At 35.8% G+C, this 27322-nt stretch overlaps 1 protein-coding gene across 10 annotated transcripts in view; it reads right to left on the bottom strand.

Moving 5' to 3' along the window:
- The window catches only part of FRY (FRY microtubule binding protein), a 200830-nt gene that overhangs the window by 37383 nt on the left and 136125 nt on the right, over window positions 1-27322 (bottom strand). For all 10 annotated transcript variants that reach the window (XM_032219636.1, XM_032219627.1, XM_032219630.1 and 7 more), the window contains 17 exons: window positions 26928-27019; window positions 26334-26506; window positions 23448-23608; window positions 22579-22689; window positions 18310-18464; window positions 17536-17635; window positions 15688-15859; window positions 14583-14839; window positions 13341-13487; window positions 12034-12202; window positions 10546-10636; window positions 9161-9243; window positions 7599-7749; window positions 6292-6395; window positions 4305-4490; window positions 3779-3977; window positions 2106-2227 (listed from right to left, as the gene is read on the bottom strand). In XM_032219636.1, coding sequence (XP_032075527.1) covers window positions 2106-2227; window positions 3779-3977; window positions 4305-4490; window positions 6292-6395; window positions 7599-7749; window positions 9161-9243; window positions 10546-10636; window positions 12034-12202; window positions 13341-13487; window positions 14583-14839; window positions 15688-15859; window positions 17536-17635; window positions 18310-18464; window positions 22579-22689; window positions 23448-23608; window positions 26334-26506; window positions 26928-27019 — 2473 coding nt within the window. The remainder of the gene's footprint in view (window positions 1-2105; window positions 2228-3778; window positions 3978-4304; window positions 4491-6291; window positions 6396-7598; window positions 7750-9160; window positions 9244-10545; window positions 10637-12033; window positions 12203-13340; window positions 13488-14582; window positions 14840-15687; window positions 15860-17535; window positions 17636-18309; window positions 18465-22578; window positions 22690-23447; window positions 23609-26333; window positions 26507-26927; window positions 27020-27322) is intronic.

Genomic DNA, 27322 nt, shown 5'->3' with positions numbered 1-27322 from the left:
GGCAGCTGCAGGAGGCTCCACCCACCCTTTCCTGATGTAATGTGCAACCTTCTGCGCATGCACAGAAGGCAGTGCGCATGCGCAGTTGCAGCACATGCACTCACATTTGTGAACTGGTAGGGAAGGTAAGTGAATACCACCGCTGGTCTTAATATTCTTTTGCAAAGACGAAAGAATGGGGTCTCATCTCACTTCTGGGAGTAAGATGTTCCAAACATGATCCACTGGTCAAAATTATTTAACCAATGGGATCTACAATATACCCCCCACCCACATCTGATCTGGTGGGATCGGACAATGTAATTGGGATGAGACAGTTCCTTAGGAAGGCTGGTCCCATGCCTCAAAGGGCTTTACATTTGATAACTTTAAATTGGACCCAGAAGCAAACTGGTATCCAATGCAGCTTGTATAGCAGAGATGTTACATGTCTGAGAGTCTCTCAAAACTATTCATGCCACTGCATTCTGCACCAGTTGCAACTTCTGGATATTCTTCAAGAGTAGTCCCATGTAAAATGCATTGCAATTCTCCATATAAGAGATAATTAGGGCATGAGTGACTAAAAGAAAGGCTTCTGGTGTGCAACATGAAGTTGAGCAAAGGCCCTCCTAGCCATAACTACCACTTGGTTCTCGAGCAGGAATTGTGAGTCCAAAAGGAACCTGAAATTATACAGTAGGTCCATCTGGGACAGTGCAACCCCATCCAAGACCAATGATGTTAGCTCCCAGATGCAAAGTAACCTACACACAGCCACTCCATTCTACCAGGGTTCAGTTGCAGCCTGTTTGTACCCCATCCAGTTCTCCACAGCCTCTAGGCACCATGAAAGAAGGTTTACAGCATCATTTAATTCACCTGGGATGGAGGTATATACCTGCAATATACCCTCCCTGTCTGATTAGGTGGGATGGGACCTCAGTATACTGGGTAACATCAGCATACTGATGGTACCTCCTCTTATGATGACATATGATCTCACTTAGCAATTTCATGTAAATGTTAAAAAGGAGATGAGACAGCAATGAACCCTGTAGTACCCCACAAATCAAGGACTGCAGTTGCACATCTCTTTCCTTATCAACAATGATTGGGACCAGTCCCATAGGAAAGAGATGAACCAGCATAAGTGTGCCCTGAATCCCAATTCCTAAAGATCAAAAGAATACCATGGTTGACAAAATCTACCAAGAGGTTAAGAAGAGCCAGGATGGATGTACTAGCTCCATTCCGCTCCTGCTAGAGGTCATCCAAAAGTGTGACCAATGCTGTTTCATTCCATATCCGGATCTGAAACTTGACTGGAAGGGCCCAAATAATCCTTTAGAGCTGCAGCACAATCACTACTCAACATCTTCCCTAGAAAGGAGAGATCGGAGACTGAATGAAAATTATCAAGAGTGATAAAGTCCAGTGATGGCTTCTTATAAAGAGGATGTATAAACATGTCTTTAAATGGTGCCAAGAATAGCATTCTCTGTCAAGAATGAATAGTTCATCTCTAGGATCCACCCACATGTCACCTCCTAGGTGCCCCAATCAAGCAGATGGGGCATAGATATGAACCACAGGTGGCCATGCAGATTGAAGACTGTCCATTTTCTCAGCACCAACAGAATCAAACAGATGCCAGATAAGATGCCCCAGGCATCTCCAATGTACCATGCTCGTCTCCAATTGAAGAAATGTCTTTAAAACTCGTTAGAGCTTTATGTCCTCTTTAGTGAAGAATTCAATGGATTTATTTAACAAGATATTAAAGGGTTTTGCAAATTTTGTCTCTGAATCCCTAAGGAATGCTGGAAAAATCCCTCACCTGAATCCTGAGAAAATCCGATTGTCTTCAATTTGATCTGCCTCTGTTATAAACTATAGCCAAATAGGAAATCAATAAAGCAATACAACTAAAATCAATTTCTTGTGCTCCTAATTTGTGGCAATACTCAAATCATAAAAACAAATCTATGTGCCATGATTTATTTTATTTTTATTAGTGATCATGAGCAACAATTATTGTGAAAATTGGGATTTTGTCCAGCAAAATAAAATGAGAGAAAGCTGCTTGTTAAGTAAAGGTGTTATACAATCAATTGGTTTAGTACCTGATTTAGATTCTTTAAAGACAGACACAACATGAAGCAAGAAATTGGTAAGCTGCTCTGCACTTTTTGTATTCTGGTTTTTGGGTGTGATATCTTCATGGCACCAGAGCGGACCAAATGCCCTTAAAAATCAGAAATTTGATATATTTATTTTGAGATTTAAAAATATATATTTTAAATAGCATAACACAATAGCACAGTTCCCATACATCCTCCTTCAGATTATAGGTAAATGGTTTACAGTAACTTTGTGTAAAGTCTTAGAAAATAAATAATGATTCAATCCTATTAATTCTATTAAAACTTGGAGAGGGCATACTTTTGATTCAATCTTGACTCCTGTCAAACACTTTTCTTGGCTACATTTTTGTAGTGATTTACCCTTGCCTTCTCCTTTCTGGGACTGAGAAAAATTACCAGTCCACAATCATCTAGCTGATTTTGTTCCTAAGACAAAAGTATGTAGAACTCACAGTTTCCCAGGGTCTAAGAGCCTAGTGCTTTAAACCACTGCACCAAACTAGGCCTCATTTATCCAAACACATCACAATTTTTTTCATTCTTACAATAAAGAGGTCAATTTGTCACAGAAATATACCACTCTAATTAGGAAATCAATCAAACTTGTCTATAGCAACCTTTCCCATCCAGGTGCCTTTCAGTCAACCCAGGAATTCAGGTTCCAATAGTTTATAGACACAATTTGGGGAAAGGAAGACACCATTTTGATACTCTTATTAAGAGCAAATGATCATATGAAAAGTTCTGAATTATGCTACCCTCATGTTAAATGGCTAAGAAGAGCTTCGTAGTCACTATATGGTCACAATAGAAAGCAAAATAATGCCCTCTTGATGTGATGTTCTTTCATTGAATTATGGCTCTTTCCTTGCTAATTCTCACTAAAACTTGTTGTATTGTCAGGAAATTTAGGTAAGCCTTTTAACTGTTCTAAGAGACTACTGATGTGCACAATGTATAAATATGTTTATCAATTTTTAATAAGTAAGAAAAGATGAAAAACAGAGTTTTAGTCTCTGATGCAGAAAGTATATCTCATTTCAGCTAACTATGAAAAACATCAACAAATATTAATTTAAGAGTCTGCTCTGAATTTTAATGGGGAATGAAGTATTTGAGTGACAGTGCCAATTTTTATTTCACAGAGTGATGCTATATCTTTTAAGAAGCAATCTGCCAGCTGAAAAAGAATTATTGTATTATACTCTTCTTGAAATAAACTGCTTCAAGCAAGTCAAATGCCTTTCTACATCTGTTTCCTATACCTCAGGGGTGACAAACTTGATCACATCGCGGGCCATATTGTGATGTATTGTGATGTTTTGTGCCTTTGTGGAGCTGGGGTAGGCATGGCCTGCATGGGCCATATCTGGCCCGCGGGCCCACAGTTTGACAGGCCTGCTGCTATACTGTTTAATAGTTCACTTCTGGTTAAGATTAGAAAGAGGGAACCTCAATGGCATTTGAAAAACCTGTCTGTTACTTTACTGTAAAGCAGAAAATGAGACATCGTGCCCATGCTGTTATACTCAAGAAACCTATTAGTGAAAGATACTTTTTTTTCATGAATTATGAATTACACAAATTTTTTTAAAAGCACACAATACTGCTTTTAAGAATTAAAATGGGATTATTTATTCTGCCTTAGTTACCTGGTAGTTAAAAACTCTATTAGTTTGTTTGCTTTTTCATTTGTCTCCACAGTTGGGTCAATGTCTTCTATCTCCTGGGTGATTTGTGGGAGATTTCCACTGCTTCCTCCAAGGCTGATGCTGGAAGAAGTGGAGCTGGAGCTGAGCCCAGAGTCTGGCACAGGGGAAGACTGATACTCCCGCAGAAAGTCAAAACCACCTAGCAAAAACATGGGGGGAAATCTATTTTAACATAGAAGTCATAATTTTGCTACATTACAGTCACTGTGAGATAGGTTACATGCATACACACACATATATTTTATTAAGAAATATGAAAATATGCTTTTGAAGAAAAATCTGAAATAGATAGATCCAGTTAAAACATAGTACTAAAACAGTATGTGTATCTAAAATGTGCTTCTGCAGAAAAGGAATCTTTGTTATATCCATTCTTTTCTATGTTGAGCACCACAGAATTATGAAAGTGATGACACCCAAATTCAAACAAAATTGAAATAAAGCAGAACAATTGGTTTTTCATTACCTGTATAGAAGAATTCAGGCAAATGCACAGGCTGAACTGTAAGCGTCTTGGTTTCATTCATCTCTCTAGTCTGAAGAAGCATTGAGGCTATGGCTTGAAAATTGCTGTTGCATGACAACACAATCAGCAGATGGAGCAACAGCTTCCTGCTATGCTCAAAGACTTCGGGACGATAATGATCAAGGCCTAAAGAAAACAATCAGGAAGTCTAATTAATTAAGAAGCACAAAAAGTTCATATGTTAGGAAAAGGGAAATGTATTTGAAGAGCCTTTTATTTAGGAAAACCAAAAATATAATTTTATTCTTGTTTATACAGCTTACATGATTTTTATATGTTCTAAAAATAAAAGTTGTAATATTTAATTGGATTAATTTATTGATTTATTGATGACCGGATGCATTATTGGGACACCTGATTGGTTGGGTTGAGAAAGATCACTCTGGAAGTTTTATTTGACTGATTGCTAAGAACGGATTCGGCACATAATTTAAAAGTTAATTAGCAATCGAGATGCAACATTTAATTGTATTAATTTATTTTAATAATTGTTTGTAATAAAATATTAACACGCTTGAATAAATCTTGACTCCTGTTGATATATGTATATTTAGTCATAACTAAATTCTATAGTAGTAGTTTGTCACTTCATTTTCTGGGATTTTTTAAGCTCTAGTTTATAGCCCAGAAATTCCATAGACATCTCCCATAAATTATTACAGCATGAATTAGAGGAATTCTACCTCTAATACTCATGTCTTTGAAGACAGACCCATCGTCCTAGCAACAACCAAAAATTTAACTAAAACAATAAACATTATACTAGCTATGACTACAATCCCAAACATTAGAGAGAGAGAGAAAATAATTGAATCCAGTGGTAGGTAAACATAAAAAAATCTCATAGGACAATTGGTTAATCTAGAGTTTATTAAACTGTGGACTACAACAACAGTGGGATTGTGACCAAATTTGAGAGGTTTACACTTATTCTGCTCTGCCTGGATATAGATGACCTTTGCTAAGCTGCTGGCCCTAAGCTTTCTAAGTTTTCTTTAATAACCTTTGCACTTGCAGCAACAGTTCCTTTCATATCTCCAACCTGTTCGGTGGGGTCATTCCAGGCGGGGATTGAGGTGTTCTTGCCTAATCTCATTGTTCCTCTCTTCCAAGGATCACTGTTTGGGATTTCTTCCTGGAAGGCATCATGCCAAGTCTTGGTACTGAACCTGTATATGTCTTCCAGGCAGCCTGAGTGCTTTGTCTTCTCAATTTTTGCTGAAACATGAGGTCTCATGACAGGAAGTTTACAGTGCTATCAAAATATAGTCTGCCAATTTTATTCTTGGAGAAATGTCATTCAAATTCATGTATTATTTTAGTGATTCATCTCACTTTCAAAGTTTGAAAATCCCAAGGACCAGTTAATAGTCTTAATAGTATTTCAGGTTCTAAATGGCCACAATTTAATAATTTCCCACTGATAGTATAATGCAGGGGTGTCCAAACTTGGGAACTTTAAGACTTGTGGACTTCAACTCCCAGAATTCCCCAGCCAGCATGTCTTAAAGTTCCCAAGTTTGGACACCCCTGGTATAATGTGACTGATGCCATTTTAGAATTAAAGTATAAAATAAAATTAAGTACCATAATAAAAAGTTAGACAAACTTCAACCTTGTTCATTTTTTCCCCATACAGAATATATGGTTTCTGAGTCTATAAGATGTTATTGTGGGAATTTCTGTCCAACATTCTCTCACATAATTTATTGCCATTTTTTTCATAAAATGTAATACTTTTATTTGAGGGAAAAGATACTCTATTAGAAGATATGAGGGAGTTGGTAGGAATAACACAAAGGAGTACAAAAAATTATAATTGGGCCAAAAACGAATGAGAATAATTGTTTAATGAAGAGATGCATAGAAAAGCTTTGTTAACATACTCAATTTCTACTTAAATTTTTGTTTTGTCTTTATTTCTTACCTAAAAACAGAGCATGCAACAGCAATGGAAGATGAAGAGCCCAGTCTTCTCTTACACTATGATCTACTACCATTTCAGTCATGAAGATAACAGCAATATTGCATCTAACAAGAAAAATGAAATTAATCAATTCAAAAACTGCAACAAGAAATAGGAAAAAGCAGAAAACATGAAGAAGCAGTTCAAAAAATACCAAGAATAGTACAGGTATGTGACAATTTCTAAGCTATAGTAAAAGTGAAAGAAATAGAAGGGTATAGCCTCCCACCCCCGCCCCTACTGGTTCGGCCGATCTGAGCCGAACCGGGAGCAACCCACCACTGATCCTATCTGATGCTAGTATTTCTTTATGTTTAGAATATAATTGATCAAACCATTTTCATGTGGCAAAATGGATTTATAATTGGAACAGATTCATGAAAATACTGTCTCATAAGGTGCAAAGTTAGCAGTTTTAAACTAAAAAAATAGAAAAAATAAAAAGAAGCCAACTTAAATAATATTTTCACCTGTATCATAAATATAATTTGTAGACAGAATAACCCTGTTATTGGAAGAGAAAAGCAAGCAGAAGTTGGCTACTTTACTAAATATCTTCAATTGTTTTTAATTTTATTGCCCAAGCCAGGTGCCAATCTGGCCTGCTGGATAATATTTGTAAAGTAATAAAGGAATTAAATACTGTGCTGAATTTCAAGGAATGGATTTATAAAAAAATAATAATTCTAATTTTATAATTCTGAACAAACTACTTTAAAATGGATTCACAAGAGACATTAGAGATGTATGAAGAATTAATAGCTATGGTAAAAAATATGTGTGAATCATTACTAAAAGGAACAGGTTTTGTTTTGTTCTAATTTTCAAACAAAAGGTAGATCAAGACAACACAAGAAACATTAACTAAGGTGGAACAGATTTTGAAAGATTATTCTGTTTATGCTAAGATACAATGATTAGAGGTGTTCTGTTTAAATTGTATGAGTAAATAACTAAAATAGACAGCTCCTGCCCTATCCATAATTCCTAGTATATAAAAAATATCCCAAAGCATATTTACTTTGAAGGACTGAAACATTTGCTGACACCCACTCTATGGATTTCATGATGCCACTGACCATGGCTTTTATGGCTTGCAAGCAGAGGCCAAAATCATAGTACAGCCCCCAGATTAAAAAAATATTGTCTACTTCCATAGTCCTACAGACTACGTCAGACAAATTTTAGAACTCTTAAGACAGAATGAACTATTAGATGAACCAGTTAAAATATGTTAGGAAACTGGGGTTTTTTTATATTGTGCTTACCTATGGAGCGGTCCCCGTGGTGTAATTGTTTCTGGAAGGTAGTCAACAAGTGGTGCCCAGCAGCCTCCATTAAATGGCATTGGCAAAGGTTGTGGCTGTTTCATTTCCACAATATTCAGAAGCCAACTTGTATATGGAGAAATAGGATCATCTGTGCAGAAACATTTATTACATTTCTACACTGTCCAACAGCCAACCCTTTTGGAGCAGTGTTCACGTAAATTAAGATCAGAGAAACAATGCAGTACAAATATCAAATCTTATATAATAGCTAAAAGAAAGCAATATATGCCTTTGGGAGGCTATTAAATAATTTATTCATTCAATTTATATGTTGCCCATTTTGCCTGACCATAGGTGGCTTACAATAATTAAAAATAAATAAAGATATTAAAACAATAAGAAATAGTAACATTAATTAAGATTAACAAAAACTAAGGAGGAAAGAAGCAAGATGCACAAGAGTGGAGTGGGGTCTTGTCTTAATCTGTTAACCATCTCCAGAATGATGCCTCCCCATTGGGGATCTTTTCAGGGTTTTAAGCAGCATTTTAAATAAATCTAGATAAAAGCAGTGCAGTTAGAAGATATTGGCACAATGGCATTACTAATGCCATTGACAACATTGCTCTTACTAGACTACTATATTAAGCTAATACAAAATGTTCAAAATCATCAAGATAAAGCGAGCATGGAACAATCAGTTTTGGCTGATCAGTATCAGGACTAAATGTTTTGTCCAGCCACAGCCCCCAAACACATGTACTTTGGGTAGAGGCATTCTGAGATGAGGAAAGACAAAGGAAAGGTCATTGGTAACAATTTGTGGCATGCCACCTGGAGGGCGTTAGTAACTATGACAGCTTCTTCTCTTTCCTGGTTTTTCTACCTCTGTGCTGCCTTTTGCTCTTAATGATGGGATGTGCCTGCCAGTCACAGGCTGGTACATAGGATACGCTGAGCCATAAGCTAGCCAAGAAATTATATTTCTCCATGCTGTTTGAACTGAGCCTTTGTGGTTAGTGTGCAGTGGGTGAACTAAGGGAAGGTAAGGAAAAGCCTGCCTCATCCCCCAGAAGATCAGGGGGAGGAGGCAGGCCACCCACTTTAACATGGTGTGCTAGAATTCAAGGCAGGATGAGACTAAAGTACTGGAAGGTGTATAGGGCTAGAGCCGAGACATTTATTGTTCTGATAGCTGAACCATATGCTTGCTGTGCTATATGCTGCCGATTGCTTTCTGTTTGACAATTTAATAGATAGGGAGTCTGATATTTCCATCATTACAGTCAATGCACACTGTGAATACTTGATGCATTTTTTATACACAGGTATTTAGATAAGACAAATACTAATCAGATGCTAATCTTCAAGTTTAACTGAAAGTTGAGTGTTAAAACCACTTAAATTCAACCAACTGAAAGATTTAAATGAGATTGAAACAGATATTTAATACTTTTTATTGAAATACTCTGTCAAATACTCTGTACAAATCATGTCTACCTAATATTAGCAAATAACAACATTCACAAAATTAATATTAATCAAATATCAAGACATACTTTTATCATCGTCGTAAGATCCTCCGGAGCTATTGCTGTATCTTGATTCTAATCGGTTATGTGCTCTGATCACATTACTAAACCTTGCAAATTGGAAGAAAACCACACAAAACCTATTTAAAATCTTAATACATGCTCAATTCATAATAGCATTATATATCCTGGTGGATGGATAAAAATGTATCCATTCTTATTTTAAATTCATCTCACAATTTTTTCACCTTTAACATCCATTAGGCCCTCTACTCATATTAGTTTAGATTCTTTTCCAAACAAAAAGTTAGGTAAAAAAAATTGGCAGCATTTTTATCTAAAATGCTGCCAATTTTATCTACCTACAGACTATTTGCTATTTGTTTTGTTTCTCCATAATCAGTCTAAAAAGTTTAATCGTTTCCAATAGGATATAACTTCCCTGAGCCTGAAAATTTCTGAATTTCAAAAATGAAAAAAGCTTAGTTTATTAGCAGAAAGCAGAACTTCACAAAACAGGGAATAGATATTAAAAATATAAGCCTTTCTATAAGCAATGTCTAGATACAACTGAGACATTTACAGGTAAACATTTTTTAAAATGTTAAAACTTATTTTATAGAATTGTAAGATCCAGATGGTAGAAGTAGCTTTATTAGGGAAATTTGTATCTTAAAATAATAACAACAGAAGTCTAGGTTTGTTCTTTTCCATGAATGCTTCCATGCCCTCTTTCTACCATAATAAATATTGATAAGAACTTGATAATAAGTCCCTGATGGATGTTAGTGCTGCCTGCACATTACTTGTGGCAATCTCTCAACCAACCACTGGATATTAATGCTACCTACAGACTATTTGCTATTTGTTTTGATCACCATAAACTAGAGCCACACTAGTGTCTGCCTCACTAGTGGCTTCTCCATTGAGATCTTGAAGGATCTATGTGGACTGGTAAAAGTTGCATAGCCTTGTATTAGAGAAGAGCTATCTTTTCTTTCAACAGGTAAATGATCTGAAGATGTCTAGCTACTGGGACAAAGATAGAGAGACTTCAATCAGACATTCAGTGAGATTGGCTGAAACCTCATAATGAGAAGTAGGTACAAATAAATGTTCACTATTTAGACAATCAACCTGAACATTAGAAAATATACTTTACCCTTATCCAAAGCCCATCCACAGTTTTAATCATGAAAATATTACTCAAAACAGTTCCAAACTGTAAATATATGAAAATCAAGTTTATGTGTATTCCAAGTTCTAGTCTTTAATTGTTAATCTCAGAAACCACAGATCATTAGTTTGGTTAATGTGGTTAATGAGGATTACGGGTAGTCAAATTGGAGAACTACTAAGCATTTTCTAGTCCAGAAAAAAAGGAGAAAAAGGCTGAGATGTTTATTACAGACCTCTCATCTGTCTCTTTTAGAATTCTATTGTCTTCAATGTCTGGAAAACTATCTTGGCCAGCTACAACAGTGTTACTACTTGATGTAGTTCCTATATATGTAAAATCAAAAGTATTACAGTATTATTAAAAATAATCATTTTCAAACCACATAAATACATAAAATACATCCAACACAATGCATAACTCAACGATCAACAAACCCACACCATATTTGTTGGCTTATATAACATGTTAAGTCATGTTATAAATTCATATCTGTTTAAGTAAAAAAAAAATTTTTTTGCTGTTAATATCTTTCCATCTCTCTCACATATGCAACTATTTGCAAATTATAAACTAATGGAATAGAACATCAGATCAGAGAAAGCCTCTTTTGACCCCTATCCTTAAATTACTTCCATATTTTCCCTATAATAGATTCCTTTTGATGATGGTGGTGGTGATGATTCTATCATTTTATGCATATATGATTAAAACTTTACATATTTCAGGCTCAATGTATATGAATAGCGATACATATATAATGAATATTATATCTGGTTATATTTTAACGTCAACACTAATTGTGCAATACAGATCAAACGTCTGTACTGCCCAAACTTTCCAGAATCTTGTAACAGGACATAAAAGGTTAGCATAATGGCAAACTACATTGTGAATAAACTGAAAGGCAAAAATTGAATCAACCAATAGCCTCGGGGGAAATCCTACAGGTAATTAAACAGTTAAAGTCAGGGAAGGCACTAGGCACAGATGGCTTGACAGCGGCTTACTATAAAAACTTACAGTTGGAAATGGTAGAACCTCTTAGAGAATTATTTAATAAGATTCAAATGGAAGGTAAGGTACCCCCTTCATGGAAGACAGCCTTTATATCCTTGATACCCAAAGAAGATCAAGATACTACCCAACCAAAAAACTACAGACCTATTTCATTACTTAATGTAGACTACAAAAATTTTACTAAAATACTAGCAAATAGGTTAATGCTGGTTAACCAACAATTGATACACGCTGATCAAACAGGTGAATAAACTGAAAGCATTTGTCTGTTGTTACAATAGGGCTAGCTCATGAATGTAACTATCCTAATAAAGCCTATAGCATGTCTTCAGTTAATAAAAACTTGCCATTTATTCTTAGAAACACTAAATCTGACAGCAAATAAAAATAAATCTAAAGATTCATTCTTTGTTCTGTAGATATTAAATGTTGATTCAAACTTATTTAGAGTAGGCCCCCTGTGATCAAGAATATTTAACTTAGTTGTGGTTACTTGATTTCAAAGAGTGTACTCTAATCTACTTTAACTGTGAGGACTAGACCTACATATTTATATCTTGATGAAATATTTCAGTCTGAGAAGCACCAAGCAAGACATAAGAGAGACAGTCAAATGTAACACACACAACTCTGTTCTGAAAGGTCCATAATTCCTTCCAATGTAGTATCTCTTCCAATAAAAGTAGAAAGATTTAATTCTTACCAGAAACAACAACTGAAGCTTTGTTGCTGGCAGTAAAACGATAAAATGGTGGATTGTCACAATGCTGAACTATGGGATTCACGGGATCTGTTTGCTGGAGCTCAAATAAAAGTTCTTCCATTGTTTGAATAGTATTGTTCCGACACAAATAGATGGCAACTTTTTTGATCTGAAGAAAAAGTAGTATTCAACAGCTTTTATCTATAAAATGGTAACGTGAAAATGTGCACAGTGGACATATAGATGATATTTTTGAATTATATAATAATAGTAATATAAAATGACCTTCTTCATATTACTGGCTGTCAGATGACAGAATAATCTGGAAAGCACCTGAATGGGGAAATACCGTTTTGCCCAGAAACTAATGGGCCTAACAGCTATCCAGGATTATTCCTGGAATATGAAAGCCTACAGAAACTGATTACAGAAAGATTCTGTAATAGAGAAATAAAGAAATCACAACTACATTGTAAAATAATATTGTCATGCCATTGAACAACTTCTCATTACATAAGGTAGAAATGGGGATTAATTTTTGTGGTCTGCAAAGTATTATAACTTTGTTTTGAAGTTGATCTGCAAGGACTTCAGAGTACATGTTGATTTTAATTAATGGGATAGGGGATATTTTTTATTAATTTTGGAGTGATTTAGAGTTAATGTTCTCAAAAAACATTAAAATTAAACAAAGGCATGGTTTCCTTCAGCTTAACAGGGAGTTGTGTGCATACAAATGTAATAAATAAATAAATAAATACAATTAGAATTTAATTCTTGATGAGTTTATGGGCATGTCCATATTATATTTTTGACTATAATATAAAAGTGTTTCTTGTTAAACTCTTCCAGATATGTCTTTCCCAGGCTGATCCTACAGTTCTGTGTTTCCTAAAGGTCTTCCATCCAAATGCCAACAAGATTCCACCCTACTTAGCTTGAGATCAGTCAGATACAACTAGTAGGTGCTATCCATAAGTTCAGCACAGTGAAGTTTACCAGAACTTTTAAAAACTGTTTTACAGCTTTTTTGTTTGAACTACAGTATCATCCAAAATTGATCATTTGTAATCAAGTGTTGACAATGCAGTTTCTGAGACACTACTCTTGTTAAACTTTGGGTTCCACATTTCACATGAAAATAAAGAGATATCCTTTATAAAGTCTATTGAATATTTGGTATCTTTTCTCCTACATTCGGGAAATTTATTAGAACAAATTCATAAAACTGTTCCTGATACATTATTTTGAATAGATATTGTTTTGTCCCATAAGAATAATACAACTTAAAAAAAAAAATCACTTACGTATGGTAAAAGAATTGTATCACTGCTGACTCCACATAAGCTTATCAGAAACTGCAAAGTTATTCTCAGGTTGTTGCTCCATTTTTCATTATTAGCTAAAGCATTCCAGACATTCTCCATTTCTGGTCCAGGAACTTCATCTCCATACTAAACAGAAAAATGAAAAATGAATGTGATCGGAATACAATGAGTGATTGCTAAAATAAGTGAAGTATAAGACAAACTGAAAAGTAATCAATGGACTAAGGAGACATAGGAGAAATATCTTTTTTGTGCACAGAATCCATTTGAGTAATAAAGGTCAAGCTACATTAAATCCTTGCTGGTATAAAATTGGAGAAAAGTACTGACAAATACGTACTGACTGATATTTAATAATCAGACCTTTCCAATATATCATTATGTAGCATTGTGCATATAGAAAAGAGGAATAATTATTTATGCAACTTTCAATCATAGTCTAATACTATGTCACTATATTTCATATTTTATAGACTATTATAAAATATGAAATGTAGTGGCGTAGTATTAGACCAGGATTGAAAATTGCCCGGGCATTTGTCTGACAGGGAGTCATTGAGAGGGGCCTTTCTTTCCCCTACTGTCATGCCCATCAACCTGCCCTCTCACTTCCCCCTCCTATTCACTCCTCTTTCCCACCCTGTCTACGATCCTGGCACTTTGCCCCAAATCCATCAAGCGCTTCCCCATTGGTCCACTGCAGGCCAAATGTCATGGCTGGCTTTCCAGAGGAAACTGTGAAGGAACTGACATCACAAACAATTGCCACTCTAGGATGCCGCACTCGCTCTCCTTAACGGCCCAGGTTCTCCCTTCCCCCCTTCCATGACATCACAATTGACACTCTAGGCCGCTGCACTCACTCTTCTTAATAGCCCAGGCATTCCAGAGTTATGCTGGAACACATACACAGATACACACACCCAAGGGTATCTTACCCCCTCCCCTCAGTATTTGTTTCCAGCGGGTAAGTCATCTGTGTACCAAGTTTGGTTGCAATTGTTTGTGGCACTCCAGAATTATGCTGGATCATACATACATACATACATACATACATACATACATACATACATACGTACGTACGTACAGCCTTTTTAATATAGATAAGAGAGAGAGAGAGAGAATAGGAAGAAGAAGAAGAAGAAGAAGAAGAAGAAGAAGAAGAAGAAGAAGAAGAAGAAGAAGAAGAAGAAGACTACCATTTAGTATTTTCTTGCTTACCTTAGCTGTCATATACATCAGATTATTAAGCACCAATGATGTGGCTTCTGGTGAGCCCCAGCCATTTCCCTTTAAGCCACATGAAACAGTTACTTCTCCATCCTTATCCTTTATTTCATCTTCAGGGGTAGTAGGACTTGAACCTGGGAGAAGAAGTCTGCTGTCCACTAGCTCAATGTTATGAAGCCAGGGTAGCAAGTAGGTGAGCATGATCTGGCGCCCATTTGGGTGAGTTGTGGGAAATCGTTGACTTACTTCTAAAATTGAAAAAAACAAACACTCCTAGGACCGTAGCTTTAGGGGAAAGACAATGAAGCATTTAGTTCCAACAATAAATTCTGTCAAATATATTTCTTCTGATAAAATGTCAAAAGGTGAGTTCAACGTTTTTTATTATAAAGACAGAAGTAGCACATATTTTATTTCCAGCAACCAACAGAGAAGCAGAGTCTTTGTAGAACAGCGATTAGATGTTGGACTAGGAGCAGGAAGATCAAGATTACGGATCTACTCACTCAAAGGCTCACTGGGAGAGTTTGGGCCAGTCTCTCAACTGAATCAAATTTACTGCTTATTTACTTTTCCTTATTCAGCCCATTATTAAACTTTGATTATATTACAAGCACAATTTTCACAAATAAATAGTATCAAAAGTTTCAAATATGTAGGGTAACTACAATGAGATAAAATAAGTTAATAAAAATTCTTCTTGTTATTCAAGTAGTATAAGAAAATTGGAATCATATCTTTAGATCAGGTGTGTCCAACCTATGGTCCATGGGCTGCATGTGGCCCCTGACAGCTAGTAATGCAGCCCCATAAGATCATAAACCTGTAACATTATGTGATTTATATATGTTAACTATATTACAGATTTTATATGTGGCCCAAGACAATTCCTCTCAATGAAACCCATGCTTTAGATGCTGATGTACTGTAGTTCTACTGCTTTTGCCATATATAAAGGGGGGGGGAACCCCTAAAGATGCAGAACCATGTCCTATAGTTATAATAGTTTACATATATGATATGTTTGCAGATTCACAAGAGGTTAATAGATCATCTTTCCACTACTAAAGCTAAAGATATAAATAGAAAATTGTACCTGAAAACAATGGAAGTGTCAGCTCAGGGTACATTCTTGCCAGTTCGTAGGACAGATGAGCTAATGAGACACTGTAAAGTGGTGGCAAAGGACCATGAGTCCCATAAAGAATGCTGCCAGGTCTTCGCTCAGCTATTTTCTTCGAATAAACAAAAAGTTTTGTTTCCAAAATCTGTCAGAAGAGTAAAAAGAAACAGAAATGATATAGATGATAAATGAATGATAGAGTATTCTTGAAAATAGATTTTAATGGATTATTCAGATTAGCAGTCTCTGTCTATGCCCGGGATGGCGAACCTATGGTACATGTGCCACAGGTGGCAAGCAGACTCATTTGTCAGGGCATGCGAGGCATGGCCCCGTCAGCTGGCCAGCGCATGCCTTTAGCCTTTTTTTGAGGCCATTTTTCACCCTCCCCAGACTCCAGAGACTTTATAGGAGCCAAGGGAGCGCAAAAACAGTCCCCCCCCAGAGGCCCTCCGGAGGCTTCAGGAGCTTCCCTAAAGCCTCTGAAGTGCAAAAAAACCGGCCCTACGGGCAAACCATAAGTTCAGGAATGAACTTCTGGTTTGCTCGTAGGGCTGGTTTAAGCCCTCCAGAGCCTTCAGGCACCTTCCGAAGGCTTCCCTAAAGGCTCCAGAGAACGAAAAATGAGCAAACCAGCTCATAGGGCTGGTTTAAGGCTAAAGGCATGCACTGGCCAGCTGGCCAGGGAAGCCTCTGGAAGACCCTTGAAGGCTCCGGAGGGCTTAAACCAGCCCTACGAGCAAACCAGAAGTGACTTCCAGTTTTGCTCGTGGGGTCCTTTTTCATCCTCCGGAACCTTCAGGGAAGCCTCCAGAAGGCCCCTGAAGGCTCCGGAGGACTTAAACCAGCCCTATGAACAAACCAGAAGTGACTTCCAGTTTGCTCATAGGGTCTTTTCATCCTCCGGAGCCTTCAGGGAAGCTCCTGAAGCCTCCCGAGGGCCTCCAGGGGGGCTGGGGAGGCTGTTTTCGCCCTCCCCAGGCTCCTCTAAAGCTTCTGAAGCCTGAGGAGGGTGAAAAAACATGCAAAAAATGGGGGGGAGTGCCTGTCATGCACACATGCGCACTGGGGGGGTGTCACACATTGCATTATGGATGTAGCACATCTGCGCACGACCTCCCCTGCACTTTCCCTGCTTTTGGACATGAGACAAAAAAGTTTGCCATCACTGGTCTATGCTTTTGTATCTACTACCAAAGGTAAAAAATTTCATATGTATTTGGGTTACCACAGATTTGGTCCTCCTTCCCTTTTCCTCCCATAAGGAACTCAACTCATCTTTAGCTGTTCCAGACCAAACAATTTTTGCCAGGGATTTAGTCTAGAAAAACTGATGGATGGATGATGTGGTTGCTTCACAATCAGGGGATGAACGGTCCCATTCTGGTTGGCTGCATGGAGCTCTTGCAGGAACTAGAACCTTGCCTCTATGCCGGAAACGGCTCTCTATGGCCACTTGGGCATAAATTGCAGGACCCACTGGTTATTTGACTTCTTCAGAAACGTATCTTTCTAATGCCTGATTGTACTTTTCAATAATGCTAGCTAGTCTAAAGCAGAATTCTTAGAAACACAAGTTTAGTGAAAGCACATTAGAAGTGAATTTAAAATAATACAAAGAATGTCTGGTGGCTGTTTTCCCATTGACTGATAACATTTGGGAGACAAAGCGAATTCAGGGAAATCCACTAGTAGTTTTCCTTTATTTGTTCTGCATTAAAACAACAAATAGGTAATGTCCTTCTGAATGTAAAGCAAACTGTATAATTCTTTACTCTTCCTTATAGTTTATTAAAAAAAATTAAAAAAAATCATACATGCCTGCATGAGTTGCATGGAAATTTCATAAATCTCTCTGCTGGTGTCAGATGCTTTAAACAAGACTAGATTTAAAAGAGTCACAATGTCAAAAGGGTAGTTCCTGAAATAGCAAACAAAAGTGATTGTTTGAGATTTTTAAGTTTAAATGAACATTCTCAATTGTTTTCCACAAAATAATACACTCAAAGCAACAAATTCAATAACCTAACAGTTATAGAAAACAATGCACTATATCAAACATAATGAATTCTCTTTCTTTTTCCAAAAGACAACTATATAGCACTAGCACTTCAAAATGTATGCAGTCCTATCAAAACATGAACGTATATCGTATTTTTGCACTATAAGACACACCTGACCACCTGACCATAAGATGCACCTAGGTTTAGAGGAGGAAAATAAGAAAAAAATATTATATCAGGCAGAGCCTGAGAGGACCACAGATAGGTGTCCTCTCATCTGCCAGCTCTGTCTATTAACTCCTGCAGGGTGGAAAAGAAGAGACGGGCAATGACAAAGACAGAAGAGTCGGGGTTCAGCACGATAAAAGGACCCAACCACTGCGGCCCGGCTGCTATTCACCAAAGGACCAGCACCGACACACAGACATTTCCACCCACTTTTTTTGAGGGGGGGGTGCGTCTTATGGAGTGAAAAATACGGTAATTTAAGTCTATCCTTTTCAAAAGTTCTAGGGTAATTTATTTTTAATTTTTACATGGCTGCTGATTCACTCGCAAGGACCACTTTTTCTGCTTTGCTTATTGTTGATACCTGCTTCCACACACAGTTGCAATGGCTTTGAAGCATCCTGAAGCAAGCTGATAGGATCCAGTATAACATCGATCTATAGCCCAGTTAAAGAGATTGATTTGGTCAGGATTCAACTCCAACAATAAGACAACAACTTCACAGCCAAGCTGATGAACCTGAAAACGCAGAGAATGGGTAAGGGGTTTTAAAACAACAGTAATAGTGTTTTATATCAACAACTGACAAAAACTCATTGAGATCAATATTCTGTTTTGTTTGTTTGTCAAACTTGGGGTGCTGATAAACATGACATTAAGAGGCAAGATTAGGTAATTCAGAGACAACACATGATGTCTCTTTGGCCATTTTGTAGCACCTCCATTATTAGTTATTGAGATTTGAATGCTCACAACGTTAAGCATGTTCTTTTTTTAACATTGTTCTGTTAAAATGTTTCCTTTAATTCTTTGCAATTTTGTCATATTTGTTTAGACTGCTCCTTCTTACTTCCCACCTCCTCTGGTCTTATCTACTTGGCACTATCCCTATCCACCCCTTCAATGCCATTCCTTTTTTTTTAAAGCAATCTTTGGAGAATCATTTAGAGAAAAAATGAGACAGTTACCAAAACATTAATGATCCCAGGAAAATAAGATGGAAAGAAACTTATTTTACTTGCTTGTTTGTATATAATATTGGAATAACTGCTCATTTTATATAGCATAAACCTGGGTGGCTCACAAAAAAGATTTTTTAATAAAAATCACTCTGCCTTGACTCTCTGGTATAAAAGGAAGGGAAGGGAAAACTCAGAGGCTTCAAGGTTTTATTACTCTATCCTGTATCAATAAATAGAACACCAGTATTTCTTCTGGAGTCTGTTTCTTGACCTGGCCTACCTCAATGGGCTAACTGTGATGAAAATAGTCTGGATTCCTAGGAAGGAAGAAGTACAGTACATTCCAGAGGAGTAAGTGACAACTCAGTTCAGATTATTTGTCTGAAAGAAAGAGGTTAAAGACAACTCCTCCTTAATGGGCCCTACAGTATATGCTTTATGAGGGTTTGGTTTGCTTTAGTTTGGCAAGATTCTGTCCACAGGTGAGGAATAATGAAGAAATCTGCTTGGAAGAATCACAATGTGTCTTTCTTGTTTTTGGAGCCTGTCACAAGCAAAAAACCCAATGGTCCTTACCTTTCTGGTATTCTTATATACATATATTTAATTTGGGATATTTTAAAACAATTTTGTATAATAGCCATTGCAAGAAAGGGATCTTCATTAACTCCAATATCCAAAATTGTAACGGATTGCATATTTGCTTCCCCTGAACTTTCTAATTTTTTTTTAATTCACTGAACTAGTTGAATTTCCCTTTTGTGAAGTTTAAGGCAAAATATTTTTTCAGGGCAGAAATTATTGCCAGTCCTTGTGGTTCACAGTACACATTATATTAAGAAGTGGCAATTTCCTGTCAACATTTTGTTCATGTTCTAATTTATAAATCTATTGTGATTAGCGCCTCCCCCCCCCCAATGCATCCATCCATTTACCTGCCCAACTATCTACTCACTTAGTCCCTATTACTTATTTGGAAAGAACATCTAGTTCTAGTCCCACCTTAGCCATGAACTCAAACTATACAAAATATTTTAAATGTAATACCATTTCCTAAGATAATTTCCCTTGATGCAAATCTTTTTATTCAGATGTTCTTAAAAATAAAAATAATTACTAAGTCAAAGCTCCCATGTGGTCTGACCTAATTTTAAAGTAATTGTTAAGATAATCATGTGGTTGTAAATCTAAACACATTCTTCAGAATAAGTGGATTTTTGCTGAAAACTAGCAAAAATATCATACATCTCAGTCACATAATTATGAGATTAATTTATTAAATTTGTTTGCCATCCATCTCGCTGTAAGGAATGCTGCAACGAGTCATAAACGTGAACTGTTTGCTAAGCACCTGAAATATGACCATAGAGGGATGGGTGGCGGTGGTGGTAACATTTTTTGATGGTCAGAAGTGCTTTAAGGGCTGTAAACCACAGTTTCTGATGCCAGCATAACTTTGATTGACCATTAAATAGCCACTCGTAAGTCAAGAATAACCTATATTTCTTAAGACTACTGCCACTTTTAACCATCCTCTGAATGCCAACCCATTCAGTTGATCTGATTCACAAGAAGCTTTTCAGTAAGATAGTCTTTTTCCATTTGCCTCTCAGAGTGCCTGCAATCTGGTGGGTATGTTGGATGGAAAGACTTCAAACAAAAATGCAAACAAAATGATATCATGCTGATCTTGTTTATCTGCAAACCACTAAAATGCCTGGAGTCTTTCAAAACAGTAATTCAGATTAATAAATCACACCAAATTATGTATCTTGAAAAGGAAACAGATGAAACAATTTATATCAAATTTCCTCTTATCAAACCAATACATATGTATACATTGTTATCATTATCAATTATTTATCTAACTATATCCATTATCACTTCATTTTTTTTACATAATGCTCTAAATTTAACTAAATTTGACTAATTTTTTTATTATAAGCTTTTGTATATCAACCTGTGTCTTTCCAGTAATAGTGCAGTCTTATGTCTTTTGCCATTTGTGGGAATAGTCTTCTGGATGTTTCCTTAATAAGATTTGTATGGACTTTTCTTCGCAACTTGTTGCTTGTTGCATATCTTATATAATCTTGAAACCCTCCATCTGCTTCTTTAATCAGCTTATCTTTGGTTATCAATAGTGCTTTGACAATATATCTCTACTTAGATCCATCAATTCTTCTCTTTCTTCTTCTTCTATACCTTGAAATCTGGGGTAGAGCTCCTGTCCATCTATCTCCCCTTTTCATATTCCACTCTTTCCATTTCCAATCACCCTCAGTTCACTGTTGGTATCAACAATTATCTTGTCTCTTTGTTCATTTTTCCCTTCAGTTTTTAGGACTCTAGCCTCCACTTTTTCCATTTGATGAACATCTTCAATTTTTCCATCAAATTTTAGTGTTTTACAATCTATGTTTTCCAATCTCTTCTCAATTTTCTCTGTTACTTCTAATAATTTTTGAATTTCAAACACAATCTTTTGCAATGTTAAGGTTTCTTTTTGATGTTGTGCCATTCTTCCAACTGGTAAACACTGCCACTCTAGCATTCAAAAACTTTTTATTAGATTTGACACAAGTTCATTTATAATCTTTCAAAACAAGGCTTTGTTTTCACTTCTCTCCAGCTGCCAATGAAGCTCCCAAAGTGCACCTGTATAAACAACCCATGCTCTTCTCCTTATCACTCTCTATAAGCAAGCTGAAGAACCTTGAAGTGCAAAGTCAAAATGATCAAAGCAAAAAAGAAAAAAGGGCAATGTTTCCAGGACTCAAGCCTCCAAGTGGCAGTGTTACTTCCTTTCCCTCTGATATTACAACCATCTTTGTATTCCTTTTATATCTTCTTTATGTTCCAGGCTTAAAAGAAACAAATTCTTAAGTGAAGCAAAATAGAAAAAAATACCCAAACCAATATTATAAAAATAAAGAAAAAGATTTTAATTCATAGGTAAAAAAAAGAAGTAGAAGAAGAAAAACTAATCCATTCACTTTAAAAAATAGGAAATATTTGTAAAAATTCCATCCATAAAAGAAAATTTAAAAAGGATAACACCCTGTCCAATATAGCTTAATTTCTCCGCTTATTTTCTTCTGTTTCCAAGTTTAATTTAGCTTTAATTTTTTGGGGGTGGCAGTCTCTTTTGTAACAATAAAATTTCCTCACCAGATGGACACACTTTCTCTTTCTGCTTTCCTCCCGTTCCGGAACTGTCCCAACTTCAGCAGCTTTTGGCTGCGCTTCTGTCGCCGGCAAGAAGAGATTCTCTTGGATCAATCAGGGACTTTCTGATGTCCCTGAGATCAGCAAGACATACTCTTCACTGTCACCATCTCTTTGGGACAGTTTAGGTCCAAAAGGACCATCCAGCAGCAAAAGTATCGACTGCGATCTCAGAGCTTCGAGATCGCATGTTGTGTCGTTACGACGTCAGTTCCTGTTCCTCCAAAATTAGTTTAGTTCTTCACTTATAATACCTTGTCCCTTAAACATGGTTCATAGAATATGGCTCTCTGATAAAACACAAAGTACACTATTTGCATCACAGTACAAACACTAAACAAATTCCATTTGAATCACAATGAATTCATCCTTAGAGTAGACCATGTGCAATAAAAATAAAATGTAATACATTTAAAAGTAAGAATCATTGCTGAGGTACTTACCCGTAAATCTTGGCAAGCTAGAATATTATCAAGCCATTTATAAAGATAGCCATCAGGGGAAAGGCCCACATTGTCAAACACAGGGCCACAGCACAGCACTGCTGACATGGCCTAATTAAAAAAAAGAGAAGATATGGTCCTGTTTACTGAAAGGTTATCAGTTTCAAATTCTAAACAAAAGGCAACAAGTCAAACAATGTAGTAATGAAGATTAATCATATAGACTCCATGTTGTCAGTCACGTCTGCAGAAAACATATTTCCAAATGCTGCAATGGCCCAATTATACTCATTGCTTTTCTGCAAATGTATTGCAATGCCATTCCTCTTCTATTCCAAGGGTCCCTGAAATATTAGGTACTTCCTGGGCAAAGCATGTAGATATTATGTGTTCCCCAAATTGTGTTTTCTAAACCAGTTAGTATGCTTGCATGCTGCCAGAACTATAGTAAGGAAAGATGACTATATATGGATGATTGCATTACATTGGGTTAAATGTCTTGTGGCAGGAAGTTAATGTAATTCTTGAATGACTAGTAGTTCTTGGTTTAATTTAATATTCCAGGTAACACTTTTTGGGTTTTTCTGCTCTTATTATCACTCTTCCTGAACCAATTTAATATGAATTAACACAGTCAATTTTGCATTTCAAAGTTAATCTTAATTGAAATATTTACAATATTTATGAATCATTTTTCAAATGAGACATTCAAGATTTAGAAAAAGAACAGACCACAAAGATGCACCAAATAATTTGTTACTTTGGATAAACTATTCCAAATTTAACTTGCCTTACCACTTTTCATTTCTAAATTTAAAATAATTTAATTTGATAAAAATTTATATGCAATGGAAGGAATCATGATGTACCTTTAAAGCACAATACTGGTATCTTGTAATCTGATGATTTCTATCACTATAACGATCCAGAGGTGTAAACATGATACTGAAAGGTCCAGCCCATTGACTAAACAGGATGAAGAGGTGGTGCCTCAAGCTTTGCTGAGGGAAAAGAAATCTCCTATGATGAACTGAGTGAATAAAAAAATAAAAAACATTATCAATAAAAGAATATTATATTGATTATTTTATCAAAACTGAAACATAAATCTGATGCAAAAATGAATAGCTAAGGAATTATTCCTAAAACACATTAATAATATTTGTCAAGTATATATTTATTGGAAAGGAAAGAGCCTTGAATTTAAGATTATCTCATGTAAAAAAAAGTAATTTATTCTTAGGTAAATAAATATACACAATACAAAGAATGTGATGTGGTAAGAGAGAGATTTGCTCAGAAACAAATATGGATTTCACAGACCCTCAAAAAGGAAAACTACATGGCTATCCCTTTTGTACCAGATTGACACTAGCACAAATTAAATAAATAGTTAAGCAATTAAATTTGTTTTATGCATGTGGCAGTCACACCAATTCATTTATCATTTCAAGAAATCACAGTATGGCAAAATTTCATCATATAATGCATCTGAAGAGTTTTGAATCTCTAGAGTTTTGAAATTCTAAATATCAGGAGTGTCTGCATTTATATCACAAATACTCTTCAATTTTCAGATGCACACAAGGGTATAGATGGGACCAATGCACACTATATATTATGCATATAGATCCTTCATCCCAAACTGAAATGCTACATGGAGATGCCAAACAGAGTGAAAGATGTATTCTGAGATGTTTACTGTTATCCAAATCCCTTAATGTTCAGTTTTACAATGGAGCTATGGATATTCTGTATGTTACGCTAAATTAAAAAAATCCAAGTGCTATTTTGATTTGTCTTGCTTGCTCCCATGCTCTCCTATTTTATATGTGTGTGAGTGTGTGTGTGTACGTACGTACGTATATACATACATACATTTTTCTAATGAATGAAAACAGAAAATCCTTTGTTAGTACTAAGAAAATTCCATTCATTGAACATTTGGCACAGCTGGATTTAATGCTTTTAAAGCAGAAGACTGATCTAATGGAAATTTTCATAGAAAACAGAAGTTTTCAGATGCCCCGATTAAGCTCCAAACCTGCAATGTTTTGATTTAAGAAATGAAATATACTCAACCTACAAAGAAATCTTTCAATAAACATAACTTTAAATAAATTAAGTTTCTGCTATAAGGGAAATTAATGATCACTCTACTTTATGGATGCTAGTTTTCTGCAGATGAAAGCTAATAGTTCCTTGGCTGTTCCTAACCACAACCATTAATGAGTTTCGACTACAAAAATACAATCAAAGGAACCTTGTATTTCAAATTTCCTATGCAAATTAGAAATCAATATGAATAGCTATCAAATGATAACCTGACTGATCCACAATACTAAAATTGTACGCATATGTATTAAACATATTTGACAATGTTTTTAAAAACCAAAAACTGTGAAGTAGACTTTCAAGTTCATTCACTGAAAAAAGCAAAAGCAAATAATCTGACTCATGTAGCTTAGAGACTGTATTAAATTTATAACAGTGGTCATATGTTCATCCTATGAGTACTAAATCCATAATCTTTATATTATATGTCCACAGTACTATTAGGATGAGAAATACAACAAGCAATTTGACAGATCAGGCATGTTTCATAAAATTGTATGTGGTCCACTTTTTCTTCATTAATTACTTGCTATATATTTCTTGCACTTTTTTCTTATACATTTAATAGTAAGCATTATGACATTTTAAGATGTATGTGTTTAATATAGCACATGTTTTTATGAACTCCTGTCAACTCAGTTAGAAATTGAAACTTCAATATGGAAAATCCACATATTAAGTCCCAATTTGACACTTCATTCACTGACAAGTCCATTCTGGTTAGTTTGTCCCAGCCCAATTAATTTCTAAGGTTATGTTTTGCATCTCTATGTGCATTCTGTTCAGTTCGCAGAGGAAAGATAGGATACAAAGAATAAATTTATATTAAATAATTAAAACATTTATCTCAAGTAGTTAACATAATATAGGGAATGGGCTGTCACTGGAAATCAAATAGAAATGAAATGAACAAAATATTGACAGTGATAATTACACAATGACTAACTCACAAACTATACTGTTGATAAATAAGGTAACATTTCTTACATCATTCGTGGAATTTGTGGCATAAACAATTTGAAAGCTATTACTTTTACCATAATTTCCTTACATGATTACAACTCTAGAAATTGTACAATTAAAATTATATAAATTATACTTCTATTTAGTGTCTTGTTTCCTCTCTCCCCACTAACTACAAGTAGTCCTCAAACTTAGAAAAGTTCATTTAGTGACCAATCAAACTTAAAATGGCACTGAAAAACCTGACTTATGAGTTTTCGAATTACAATCATTGCAGCATCCCCATGGTCACATGATCAAAATTCAGACACTTGGCCACTGACTCGTATTAATGACGGCTGCATTATCCTGGGTTCATGTGATCACCTTTTGATATCTTCTGATAAGCAAAGTCAACAGGGAAGCCATATACACTTAGCAACTGTGTTACTAACTTAACAAGTACATGATTCACTTAACAAGTATAGCCAGAAAGGTTGTAACATGGGGCAAAATTTTCTTAACTGTCTCACTTAATAACAGAAAGTTTAGGCTCAATTATGGTCATAAGTCAATGACTATCTGCATATGCAACATTTACTTCTTCTTTACCCAGCAGTCCTTATCACGCTTTTGTCAATCCCCTCTTTTTTCATCTTAATGATTCTGTACTTCATATAATTATTGCATTATCATACCTGGCACACATTGAATCAAGTTAGCAAGCATTGCACTAAAATGGGCTCTCATGTCCTTGAGAATCTCAACTTCTTTATCATTTTCAGCTTCCAACAACATGCGAGTTAGGTCAACATATTCTAAGAACAAGGCTCCCAGTGCTAGGGTATCTCTTTCCAAGGCACCATTTGTACTGTAACAAAGGAAAACATTAAGGAATCATCCAGACTCGCAGGGGTCACCAACCTTTCAGACTTCAGGGACCATTAAATTCATAATTTTAAATCCTGCAGACCACTAATATGATTTTTTAAAAAAGATAAATAGATTCTCATGCAATATAAAAATGCAAATAATTTTTCTGCAAATTTTTCGCATGGACTACCAGTGGTCTGCAGACCACCAGTTGGTGACCGCTGATCCAGCAGAAACCACAAGTGTGCATGACAGACTAGGATTTACAGGATAACTGTCAAAACTGTTATCAAGAATTAAAAGGAAACTATATAGCAACTACATTGGAAAAAGCTATTTTAACAAGAAATGACTGTAATCAGACAAGTAATTGGCATCATCACAGGGTTTTCTTCTATTTGAAAAGCAGTATATCCTACCTATCACTTATCACACCAGCATCAGCAAGTAATTCAAAAATTCGCAACAGCTGTAATCGTAAGAGATCTCTGCGCTCACGACGTTTCTTATTCTGTATTGCAGAAAAATAGGGCAATATTAGTTACATCTACTCTCTACATGTTGGTCTTAAAAATAAAACCTAGCTGAGTAGTTCAGAATCTGTTTTAAAGCTATCCAGCAATTTTCAAATGGTCTGAACTTTCTAACACTGAAGATGGTTCTCCAGAGAACTGGCAGTGGCACACCAATTGGGGGGGGGGGGGGGCTTCTATAAAAACCATCTTGCTGGCTACTAAGCAAATCTGTATAGATTTACACAAGAGGAAATAAAGCATCAGTTATGGTCCAGCAGAGAAAGCAATAATGCAGAAAC

The sequence above is a fragment of the Thamnophis elegans genome, chromosome 6 (genome assembly GCF_009769535.1).
Source record: "Thamnophis elegans isolate rThaEle1 chromosome 6, rThaEle1.pri, whole genome shotgun sequence".
In the NCBI taxonomy this organism is placed as follows: domain Eukaryota; kingdom Metazoa; phylum Chordata; class Lepidosauria; order Squamata; family Colubridae; genus Thamnophis; species Thamnophis elegans.
This window is presented reverse-complemented; position numbering and strand designations above follow the sequence as displayed.